The 12,315-nt window shown below is 41.9% G+C and overlaps 1 protein-coding gene across 1 annotated transcript in view; it reads left to right on the forward strand.

The window, feature by feature from the left end:
* Window positions 1-12,315, forward strand: part of f5 (coagulation factor V) — a 110,939-nt gene that overhangs the window by 48,159 nt on the left and 50,465 nt on the right. Inside the window, exons 11-13 of the mRNA XM_041210901.1 lie at window positions 3,844-3,991; window positions 5,854-6,066; window positions 8,287-10,456. Coding sequence (XP_041066835.1) covers window positions 3,844-3,991; window positions 5,854-6,066; window positions 8,287-10,456 — 2,531 coding nt within the window. The remainder of the gene's footprint in view (window positions 1-3,843; window positions 3,992-5,853; window positions 6,067-8,286; window positions 10,457-12,315) is intronic.

Here is a 12,315-nt window from a genome sequence, read left to right on the forward strand (position 1 = left end):
AACCATTGGAAAACCATCATTTATTTTATGTATGCTATCTGATTTGTTGTGGCATTGTTCATAGTAAATGATAGTATTTGATTTTTTCTAATGAGTGGTGCTCTATCATTATCAGGGCTACTGATTTACAAAGGTAACAGTCTTTGGGAGTCTGAGGAGGTGCTCTGGAGTTTGGTAGGGCTGAAGTCTTTAATTACAGCAAAGTGCAGAGAGGGAACCTGGGCTTCAGTGGAACTGGAGGAGTCTTAGGATTTGGTAACACAAGAATTCAAGAATTAGGAATATGAGTAAGACTAACAACGTTGTCCTGGGGTTTGACTGTATTTAAATGGGAGGGTCGAGAAATCCTGAATTTTGCAACACTCGCTGAGGCTCTTAGACTTTGGGATTACAGGGATGAGAAGGTTTCTGTGGCCTGGCAGATTGAGAAGACCACAACGTTGGATTTCAACAGCATCATGGTGGCCTGGGTTCAAATCCCACCACAGCAGCTGGTGGAATTTAAATTCAGCTAATAAATCTGGAATTGAAAACCAATCTCAGTAATGGTGACCATGAGATTATCATTGATTGTCATAAAAACCCATCTAGTTCACTAATGCCTTTTAGGGAAGGAAATCTGCCATCCTTACCTACATATGGCTCAAGACCCATAGCAATGTGGTTGACTCTTAATTGCCCTCTGAAGTGCAATCAGGGATTGGCAAATGTGCCAGCCTTGCCAGTAATGCCCACATCCCATAAAAGAATAAAGAAAAAAAAGGCATCACCCCGAGAGACCTCTCCATCATCTGTGCCAACTCCTGGCACTTCGCACTATCTGCCATTCCCTCAGTGCCTCAGCATTGGCAGGCAATAGCCGATAACTGATTCTAATTAGGACAAAATTGCCTGCGTCAGATTCAAAAGTGAATCATTCTGGTTGCTGTCAGGGGATATAGTTACAAAGCAGATGACACACACTGTATGCTGTTTAAAAAAAGGGAAGCACGATGTAAAACAGCTGCTCAAAGATGGGCAAGGTTAATGAAGTTTGCCTCAAGTAGGATTGTAGGGTACTATTTAGGAAACATTTACATCATTGAGGATCAAAGCATTGCTCTTCATGTGCATTCAAATAAAGATTAGAAAATGGCAGAGAAACATTTTCTAAGGGCAGAATTTTTTGTCCCGCGAGTGGGCACACACCCGACCTGAACAGGGGTGAATTGGTGTGCGATGACATCAGGCGAGCGTCCAGACATCATCGCGCACTCTCACGATCTTTTGGTTGGCGGACATGCGCTAGTGTTGGCAGTGCGCCTGCCGACAATTAAGAGGCCTATTAAGGCCCCTAGGTAATTAATTAAGCAGCATTTTTTGCTGTCCGCTCAACTGTTTGGTTGACAGGCAGGCGTGTAGGCCAGACGGCCTTTGCATTTTTAACAAAACCTCATCCACAGGCAGGATGAGGTTTCCGGCGTTTATTGAAGAAAAATTTTAACATCCTTTTCCACATGACCCTATTCATGTGACTGAGTCACATGTGGGGACATGTTTATCTCATATGTTGAAAGTTTATTTTTGTATTTAAAATCCATCAGCTCCCTGAGGCAGCTCTGTGCCTTCAGGGAGCTGTCAGTGCATGCTCCCCTGTGCATGCGCTCCTCCCATCCCCACCCTGCCAGCGCTGAGACTCCCAGCACACATATCATGCTGGCTGGCCATTAATTGGGCAACAAGACTCCCAGACGGTGTTAACTTGTTCCCAAGCCTAGTGTCACATTGGTGAACTATACGCCAATTGAAAGACAGCATATTGTCCAATTTCCTTTTGCTGTGCATGGCCCTTTAAAAATGTCAAGTGGCTGTATATGCGAGCACCACGGTGCCTGTGGTCGGTTTCACGGCCACTCCCAGACTCACCTGCCGTGCCCGCCCAATGAGGGAAAGATTTTGCCCTAAGAGTATTAGACACGTTCAGTCGGTTGTTGTGCATGAGATATAAGTAAAGGCATTATCAATGAGGGCCATCTTATGACTCTTGTTGAGTGCATTAATGACTAAATGTTATCACGATATGTGCAGTTTATCTCCATTTAAAAATAATGAGTAATAGTAATAAATATTGATCAGGATTAACCTACCTTAAGTTTTACACTTGCACCCTGAAAGGTCTTAATTTTATTGACATTTGCTGAGTTTTCACTCCAGAAGGTAGAAGGTAGTAACCGAAACGGGGAGACAATTCTGTGTTAGCACCTGTACATTAGCTCCCCCTAGCCAATATATAAACTATAACAAGGTCCACGGGCTATACAATTGTGGAAGATATCACAGCTAAAGCTGATCCTTCCACAGCCAACCCGATCTTGTTCTCAGCTTGTGTTGCTGTGTGTGCGTGCACACTGACACACTTTCCAATGCTGAGCTGACACCTTGCTGATCTGTATGCTTCAGTGTCATACAAGGCAATTAACTTATTCTCTGAGCCATTATTTTCAAAATTGGATGTATTTTCCTATTTTCTGTGCAATTTAATAATGTCCAAAACAAAAGGTTTATGGCATGCTTGAAGAAATTTTTTTTAAAAAGGCCCAAAATCCTGGTGTAAGTATCAAATGTGCCCACTTGTGATTTTCAAGATGACACTGACAAAGTAGGGTCAGAGCAAGATCTGCCCTGTCCAGCATAAATGGCGGTTGCCCACTTCAATTGGGGCCCATTCTGTCCTCTCTATAAGGGGACTGAAAAATCTTCAAAAATTCCAAACACCTTCAAAACTGCAGAACAAGTCCCAGCCCCACATCACTTAGGTGAGCCCTACATTCACTATTTGGCAGACAGCATCAATACTCCTTCAAAGTTGCACAGGCCACGCACAGGCATCCTGGTGCTCGCATGCATGGCCATTCGACATTCTTAAAGGGCCATGTACAGAAAAAGGAAATTGGACAATATTCTGTCTTTCAATTGGCATATAGTTCACCAATGTGACACTAGGCTGGGAACGAGTTAACACCATCTGGGAGCCTTGTTGCCCAGTCACAAGCTATCTTGTGCTAGTGTGATTTAGCATTTCCAGCCTGGGCCTAATCTGTAGCTGTGCGATGGCACTCCTGCAATGCTTTTGTTGGGAGGTGGCAGGGCCAGGGGTGGAGGGGGCGGGGGAGTGGAATTGCATTAAATGTGCCACAGATTTTTGGCTGCCTTATCTTTTGTTAGGAAAATACTGCTACTTAAGTGATAAAATGTTGGATTTTCCTCTGCTATAGAATCCAATTTGGGAAAATAAAGGAAATTTGAGCAGGGGAGGCTGACATCACATCTGTGTCCTTACCCCCACTGCTGACCTGGCCATCCCTCCTTCTTCAACCAAATGGAAATAGATTTCATGAGCCCAGACTGCACTTCTGCAAAAAAGATAGATTTAATTATGGAGACAGAGAGGTGTTAAAAGATGCATGGGGGTTGGGGGACATGTGGTACAGGACACTCAAATTTCCTTCCTACAACTGCTTCTGCCATCAGGGGATTATTGACAGCACACCCTGAGACAGTAGCATCATCGCTACTGAAGAGGATGGTGGGTAAGGTCTTAGTAATGAGACCCATTCCTTTTTTTTAATGCCCCTCTTTCTTTATGTTGCTCATCTCATGCAGAGCTTGACCAAAGTTTCTAAGAAAAAGACTCTTTAGGCGCTCTCACCTAGGAAAATAAGTCAGAGTCACAGTGGGGTAAGGTTGAAATGCAGAAGTCTCTGACCTTCCTTCATCATTGAGCCGCCCAAGAGGAAAATCCAGCCAAAATTGTCATATTAGAATCTCTGAAGATATTCTGGCATTTCATTCTATTTGATTTAGATAAGAGTGGATGAAGAGCAACACATCATATTTGCAGCATTTGATGAGAACCAAAGCTGGTATATTGATGAGAATATTCAGTCATGCCAGGATCCTTCCCTTGTCGACCCCACAGACCCTGAATTTTACGAATCAAACATCATGTACAGTGAGTAGAGGTGCTCTGGTTTCCTTGCTCTTCAAGTTAAGAGGTTATTTAAAATTCCTAGGTGATTAGATCTGTAACTGGTTTCCGGATCCATAAAGTGTCATGTGTTTTAGTAGACTCGACATTCAACATACACAACCAACGTAGAGCAATTATCAACAAAGTCAATAGTGTGTTAAAATGTACAGCAAAACCAGTCACTCTTAAAGGCAGCACCTAACATTTTCAATTCCTTTCACCCTAGTACAGTACTCTCATATTACACAAGAGTTGCACTCAGCCAACTTCAGTGGGCAAGCAATTGAGCTGATTCTGGTTGCTGGTGTGTAAGTGGATCCACCTGATCCCATTGCACTTCCTTGCCATAGTTTCCCAGAGTTGTGCAATTCCAGAGCACCTTCAGAGTAATTGAGCTTGGCCTAAATAGCCAAGTGGTTATGGTACTGGGTTTGTAACCCCAAGATCAAGAGTTCAAATCTCACAATAGCAAACTATGAAACAGTGTAACTTCATCTGTATAAACAGATGGAAACAGGTTTGTACTCGAAAGAGTTTCAGAGTAATTGAAATCACTTTCACTGCTGTTTGAAATCAATCAACTCTTTGGGCTCTCACTGTAGTTGATGCACTTGGAGTTTCTTAAAACATCAGGAATTCCTGACAAGATCATCATCTATGATGAACAGCTACCTCTCTACATTTTGTCTTATTTATGCTTCCTTCCCCTTAAAGGAGAAGCAACAAAAACATATATTTTGGGTCTCAGTGTTTCTCTAAAAAATGACCAGGCCTTTACACTGACACATTGTGTCTAGATGTCAGTGACAGATTATATATTTTTTTGTTGTTGGCAGTTATTATCCGTGGCAACATCAAGCTTTTCCAAGCATGAGTATAAATAGCATTGGCCAGATGAACATTAGAGCTACTTTTATCCAGGCATCATCAACGTGACACAATTCCAATCTTCAAAGTCCACCTTTTAATGGACAAATACAGCTTTTCTTCTTCTTTGATCTTATATTTGACCAACTTATTTCTATAAAAATTCTGAGAGCTGTTACGAAGAGAATTCCGAGGAATAAGACACCTCAGCCATTATTGTGGAATGGATTCAAATTCAAGATCCAGAAAAATACTGTGGCAACCCATGACCCAACCCAGTCCCATAAGGACTGAGCATTTTACACTATTATGCTTCAAGCTTTCTTTCATAAAACAGTAATTAAAACCACATTTTAACATTTGCATCTATATTCGACTGCAGGACTTCCCAAACTGTGGGTTGCGACCCCAGTGGGGTCACAAGGCATGATTTTGGGCTCGTGACTTCCAAAGCATCAATGGTTGCTGCGGAGCTCGGACTGATTTCTGACAGCTGCAAGGCCCCTTTAAATTTTTGCATTATTTTTCTAGTGGACAGCATGGCCTAGTGGACTGCTCTCTGAGGCCTGATTCCTGCTGCAAGAAAAGCCTGTGAAAAGGTTAGGTGTTTGTTGCTTTTGGAGAAACTCTGCCTTTTCATCAACCCTTAGATCGTTCAACTCCTATTTTCAGCCCACCCCCAACCCTGGTAAAGAACTAGAGCTCCCCCGTTCTCCTCTCAGCAACTCAAGCTTCACCGCCACAACTGCTGAAGCCTTCACCCCACCACCCGCACCCCCCCCACCACCCCTTGCAGCAATTCAAACCCACCCCACCCCCACCTTCCTCAACAGCTTTCGTACTGCACCCACCCCAGCCTCCCAAAACTTTCACTTTGGAATCCTACAAAGACTGAGGCATTAAAATGGGACCACACCAGGAAAAAGTTTAGGAAGCACTGTTCTAATGTTTAAATAATTCTTTCTGGATGTTTTCAGCAATAAATGGTCTTGTGTATGAAAGCAAAGAGTCTATACCGTTATGTGAAGGAGTTGTCACATACTGGCATGTTTCGAGCATTGGTGCCCAAGATCACATGCAGGCAGTTTACTTCCATGGACATACCTTCAAACACAGAAAAACAAATAAAGATGTGATACACCTCTTCCCTCTAATGGGTGAAACTCTAACCATGCAGATGGACAGTTTGGGTGAGTATGTTCATTTCTACCATATCCTGTACAGAGTTGTTATGACCACAGCCAGTGTTAATTGCTGGGCAAACCAAATCCCAGAAAGACGCTTGGCCTCAGGCTTTTTGTTTGTGTATTCTGCTAATGAAAAGAAGACGTACTGATCTCAGCAGCAAGAGGTCCAGTAACACTTTTGGATTTAAAAAAAAATTAAAAGTATAAGTTTTGTTGAACAAAGATAAAAGAAAACTTCAGCACATAAGATTACAGAATTAAGGTTATTCTCACAAAACATTCCCCCAAAGCTCTACTTGGTCAAATCCACAAATAAACACCTTCCAGGCAACTGTGCCAAATCGATGTTAGCTATAAAAAAAATCCAGTAATATTACTCAAGACAAGCTTCTGTAGCTTCAATAAAGGCATACCACATGACCTTTACCCTCTTCCACTCTGCAGTGGAATCCACTTCAGAATAAGAACTGCCTGCTGCAGCCCAAGACTTTTCTAGCTTGACTGGATGGGTGATTCAAACTGCATCCTCTTTCAGCCCAGTGCTCCAGCTATCTCCAGCCACTTCTAGATAAACAGCTATACAGCCACCTCCACCTCAAAAGCTACCCACGGTAACTCTAATATACCATTTTTCCCCCTTTCATCTCACTTCCATTGTTCTCACACCCCTTTGAAAATCGCACCCTTCCAAATACAAGATTTTTCATGTTTCCATCTTGTCTTTGCTTTTGGGTCAATAAAATATCATATCCCCACTGTTTGTTTACCTGTGAACTCCTGCAAGATGCAAACATTTTCTTGTCACCTCTGATTCCCCTTTGCTATTCAAAAAATCTCGTAACTTATCTAAAAATACAGATGTTAGATCTAACCTATTTACTTGTACCTCAAACTTAACACCTTTATTCTTTTCATGTTTCCAAAGCCCCCAGACAACCTGAATCCTATCAAAACTCTGCCCAGTTTAATTAAATCACACACATACACACGCAGACACCAGCCTTTTTTACAGAATAACACAATATTCTCCAAAATGTTAGAAAGAAACATCCATTCTCACAGAGTGTCTTTCACCAGATCATTTATAATTGAAAAAATGGAAAGCAAACAACCAATCTATGACCACAGAGTAATTCATTATATTTAACATTAAAACAGCACCACTCCTCAGCATATCTTTTTTTGTTAGCCTCAAAAGGAATTAAGACAACAAAAATGCTTCAAAAATTAAACAAAATAATCACTACTTTTGCATTCCTGTCTTAATTGAACACAGGAAGTGCAACTTAATGGGCTGCCTCAACAACTGGAGGTAGGGGAGGGGCAAATAAGCATTATTGGTATAGTTTGGAGAAGTGACTGAATGCCTGGCCAAAAAGGGTGGGTTTTAAGAAGGATCTTGAATGTGAACGAAGTAGAGACACAGAGAGGTTTAGGGAGAGCATTCCACAGAGAATATCTGAGCTAATTGCAACAGCATTGGGGTGAAAAGAAGGCTAAAGTCAGAAGGCCAAAGCATGCAACAGTAGATGTAAGGTGAAGTGGTGCAAGGCCATGGATGGATTTAAAGTTGAGGAAGAGGGATTTAAACTTTGTGAGGGACATGGGTCCAGTGTGGATCAGCAAATATAGTAGTGATGGGCTGGTAGGACTTAGTGGAGGACAGGGTTTGGCCAGCTGCAGCCTGCAAGAGTTTTGAAGAATTGAAGTTCAGAGGTAACAAAAGCACTAACAGAGAAGTAGAAAAGCAGCTGCAGGAGTGATGCAGGGCAGAGTTAGAGAGCAGTCCACCTCAATTTTATTAACACACTCTCTAAAAGTGGTGGGGTCTGTAGTGAAAAAGACTTTACACCCATCACTACTGCCCTCACTTTAAATGCCACAGAATCCTTCTAGGTTCCAACAGGGGACATATTAGGAGTCAGTTACTTTGAATCATATGTTTGATGATTTTATCAAAAATGTTGATGAATGAAAAAGGGTGTAATAGTGGAAAACACTGGTTGACTTTTCATCCATGTTTAGTGCTGCTTTAATGATTCCCTCTGCCCAAACATTGATGCAGTTCAAATCAAGCAGTTTGATTGCCCTCTCTTCCTGACCATTGTACTTGTCTTTTTAATGCTCTTACTATGAAACTGTACATTGTTTTACTGCTATTAGTTTGTAGTTACTGTGATGAGGCAGTTTGGTTTCTGCTACTCCTTGTGCATTGTTTTGTAGGTGAATGGCTTCTTGGAACTTTAAGTTCCCGTCAGGTGACCTATGGGATGAGGATAAGAATTAAAGTTTATCAGTGTGGGGATGAAACCATTTCAGGCCCACTATTTTACTTTAGGATTCAACCTGAATCAAATAAAGTGTTGGTAGAGGCGACTGAGGAATCCGTTGAGGAAGATATTGATGCCGAGACGCTTGAAATGCTGAAAGAACTTGGATTGCGATCATTCCAAATACCACACGAAGTAGAAGAGACAGAAGATATTTTACAATTTATTGAAGATGAATCTGATGATTCACGAGAACTCAACGTTAATATATCCAAGGAGCAAGGCGGCAAGTTGCATTCAAATATCAGTGGAACTCAGAATAAAACATCCATCGATGCAAATAAACTGATCAGTTTACTGAACAAAAGAATATCAGATGACTTGGAGTTTGATTCGGCTGAAGATGAACTTGAACAACCTGAGAAATTAAGTGAAAGTAAAACTGAACAGCCATTAAAAGAAGTAATCAGTGAGGTGGTACAAATAAATGAAATGTTATCTGACTCACATGAGCTGAATTTCACATCCACAGATACTCATTTAAAGCAAAATACACCAGATATGATGGAGGGAGATATTAACATGGAGATTTCTGGACAAAATTATAAAGCAAAGTGTGACAGTAGTGTATGTCAACATTCTGCGCTAAGGTCTGCTGCCAAAGATACCAACTTCCTATTTAATGGGAATGACACTGATACTATAGTTAATCTCATTGGGAAGAACAAAAGGAATTTAGCTGAGATTCCTGTATCAGCACTAAACCAAAGTAATTTTCAAGTAACTGCAGAGAATATCAGCCTTGTCAATATTACTGAAGGCAACAGAGAAGAGGAATCTGATTTAGTCCCACAAGAAAAAAGTGCAGAAACAAATAGTCAAACTGGCAAAGCTGAAGCTTTCATTATAATAGAAGGTGACAAAGTTGGAGAAACACATACTGGCAGTGAAATGGGTGACAGACAGAAAACCTACAAAGAAAAAGGAAGGGCAGTCAAAACAGGAACTAGTGTGGAGTTAGAATTGATTGATGAAACATTGTTACTGACACAAAATCAGACAATTGAGCATCAACACAGCTCCAACTTCACCCAACAGGCAAATGCCACCCAGCATTGTTTGGGTGAAGACTGTGCCCTAGATGAGATGATAAGCACCAATACCTTTAGTGAAACAGTCACAGTATTAAATGGTTCAGACAGAAAAACAAAACATCCAGCTACTTTGTCAAGAGAGAGCACAGCAGCCTCTTCACAAGCAACTAATTTTTCAGTCGGTTATGAACAAAATCAAACTAACCCCAATACAAATAATAACAGCAAAAATAAAGTGACAGCTGATAATGAGCAGGGTAATTCGTTCAATCAGTTGTCTGGTGAGGTTATGGAAAACTTCACAAATACCTCCAAAGGATCAGGAATGGAGAGCAGAGAAAATTCTGAAAAGGTATTTATTTACTTAAAGCATTCATCAGGTAACCATATGGTTCGATTTCAGGGAGCGCCTCTAAAACCTGAAGAACGCTATTTGTCATACAAAGTGGAGGAAAAGGGTGTTAGTGTTTCAAAGCTAAAACATTTGAGAAGATACATAAAGCTCACAACACAAAACAATTCTACAAAACAATTCAAAACTGTAGAAAGTGTTGGAAGGCGAGCAGCAGTTGAAGCTATGCTGAAACACAGAAAATTATTGCAGGAACAAATGTCTCCAAGAGGATTCAGACGTGGTATTAAACAGAGAATGCATATTCCTTTAGGCAAAAATCATACATCATCAAGAAGATTTCAATCTAAGTCTAAACATTCTGTAATTTATCAAGATGACAGCTCAAACTCTATTATAGTTGGAATTCCAAAACGTAACAATGGTGTTACACTTGAATATGATGAATATATCGCAAATGTGGATGTAGACCTTCCTGAAGCTAGTAGAAAACTGGATGAAGGGGAGACAAAGTTTGATTCTATGAACCCTTATACTAATGACAGACGAACTCATTCAGATATATCCCGGGATCCAGAAATGATTGTCGAGCATTATTTACGGAGCCACAATGGGAATGTGAGGTACTACTTTATTGCTGCAGAAGAAATATTTTGGGATTATTCCAGAAACACCATGTAAGTATAGAATTTTTTGCCATTTTGGATTTTTATTTAAAGTATTTTATCATAGAATCATAGAATAGTTACAGCACAGCTTGTTGTGCCCCTGCCAACTCTCTGCAAGAGCTATTGATCTAATCCCAATCCTCTATGCTTTCCCCATAGCACTGCAATTTTTTTCTCTTCAGGTGCTTATCCAACTCCCTTTTAAAAGCCACAATTGAATCTGCCTCTATCACACTTTCAGGCAGTGTATTCTAGATCCTAACCACTCACCGGATATAAAAGTTGGTTCTTTTGTCATTCACTTAAATCACTGTCCTCTGGTTCTTGACCCCTGTGCCACCATGAACAATTTCTCCCAATCTGCCCTGTTGACTCTCCTCATGATTTGGAACACCTCTATCAAGTTTCCTCTCAAACTTCTCTTCAAGAAGAACAACTCCAGCTTCTCCAATCTATCCAGTAACTGATGTTTCTCATTTATGGAACCATTCACATAATTCTTTTCTGCATCATAAAGCTTCAGCTGAGGCTTAATCAATGTTTATTTTTATATGATTCATCATAACTTGCTTGGTTTTGTTCTCTGTCTCTATTCATAAAGCCCAGCATCCCATATCCCTTTTTAGACATTTTCTCAACCTGCTCCGCTAAATTCAATGATTTGTATACAAATATCCCCAGCTCCCTCTGTTCCTGCATCCCCTTTAGAATTGCACACTTTATTTTGTATTGCCTTTCCTCATTCTTCCTACCAAAATGTATCACTACACATTTCTCTGCATTAAATTTCATTTGGCACATGTCCGCCCATTCTGCCAGCCTGTTTATGTCCTCTTAAAGTCTCTCATTATCCTCCTCACACAATGGGTCATAACTTCCTTGGAGTGGCAATCAGCATCGATTGTCACTCTGTGCCCAATTACCTTCGGGGATTTTCTTCCATGCCTATCTCACTCGACCTTCCGACTCAGGCCAGGCTAGATTCAGGCAGCACAGTTTGTCCCTGAGGCCCAGCATCAAAGTCCAGCTCTGTCTAATTGAAGGAAGACATGAGCCCTTTTTTACGGCAGTAGCTGCTGTAAACCAGTCAAGTTAAAGGTCCCATTAAAATTAACAGACCAAAGAGAAAGTAAGTGTCTAAGGTAAGTGGATAGGATTTGGGGAATGGCGGGGGGGATCGGAGGTTGGGTGTTAGAGGCTGGGACGGGGTGGGGGCTGGCGGAGGTCGGGGTGGGGGGAGTCAGAAGTCAGGATGGAGTCGTGGTAAGTCAGAGGTTGGGTAGGAGAGGAGAGGGGGTCAGAGGTTGGAATGGGGGGATGGGGTGGTGGGATGGGGTTAGGGAAGGAGATCAGGAGGCGTGGGGTTGGGGTCGGACCTTGCAGGGGATGGGGTTAGAACTTGGGGGCATGGAGGTCAGGTGTGCTGAATGGGGTGTTGGAGGTCAGGTGGGGCAGGGCAGGGTTCAGGTTGGGGGGGGTGGGGTAGTTGAGAATCGGACCCACGGAGAGAGTGAGGAGGCCAGTGCAGGTTGGGGGAGGGGGGGATGCAATCCCATGGGGGCATTGGGGGTGGGGTAGGGAATACCTTCAAGTGTTGGTTGGTCTGGGGACAGGGGTGTGGGGGGATTCCCCTGGGGGAGGATCAGGGTGTGCAAGGGTCCTGTGAGGGGCAGGTCAGGATTGTGTGGGGAGTCCCGTGGGGGGGGTTTGGCCTACGCCTTTACCATAGTTATCCAGAAGTTAGAAGAGGTTTTAATTCTTCTAACTCTTTCTGGGTGGCTATTGGTATAACTCTGTTGAAATTATCCAAAGTTTGTGATTTAAATCACATTTTTGGATAGTTCTCAACAGAGGGCAATTGCCCAGAG

The sequence above is a fragment of the Carcharodon carcharias genome, chromosome 18, assembly GCF_017639515.1.
Source record: "Carcharodon carcharias isolate sCarCar2 chromosome 18, sCarCar2.pri, whole genome shotgun sequence".
NCBI classification, from domain to species: Eukaryota; Metazoa; Chordata; class Chondrichthyes; order Lamniformes; family Lamnidae; genus Carcharodon; species Carcharodon carcharias.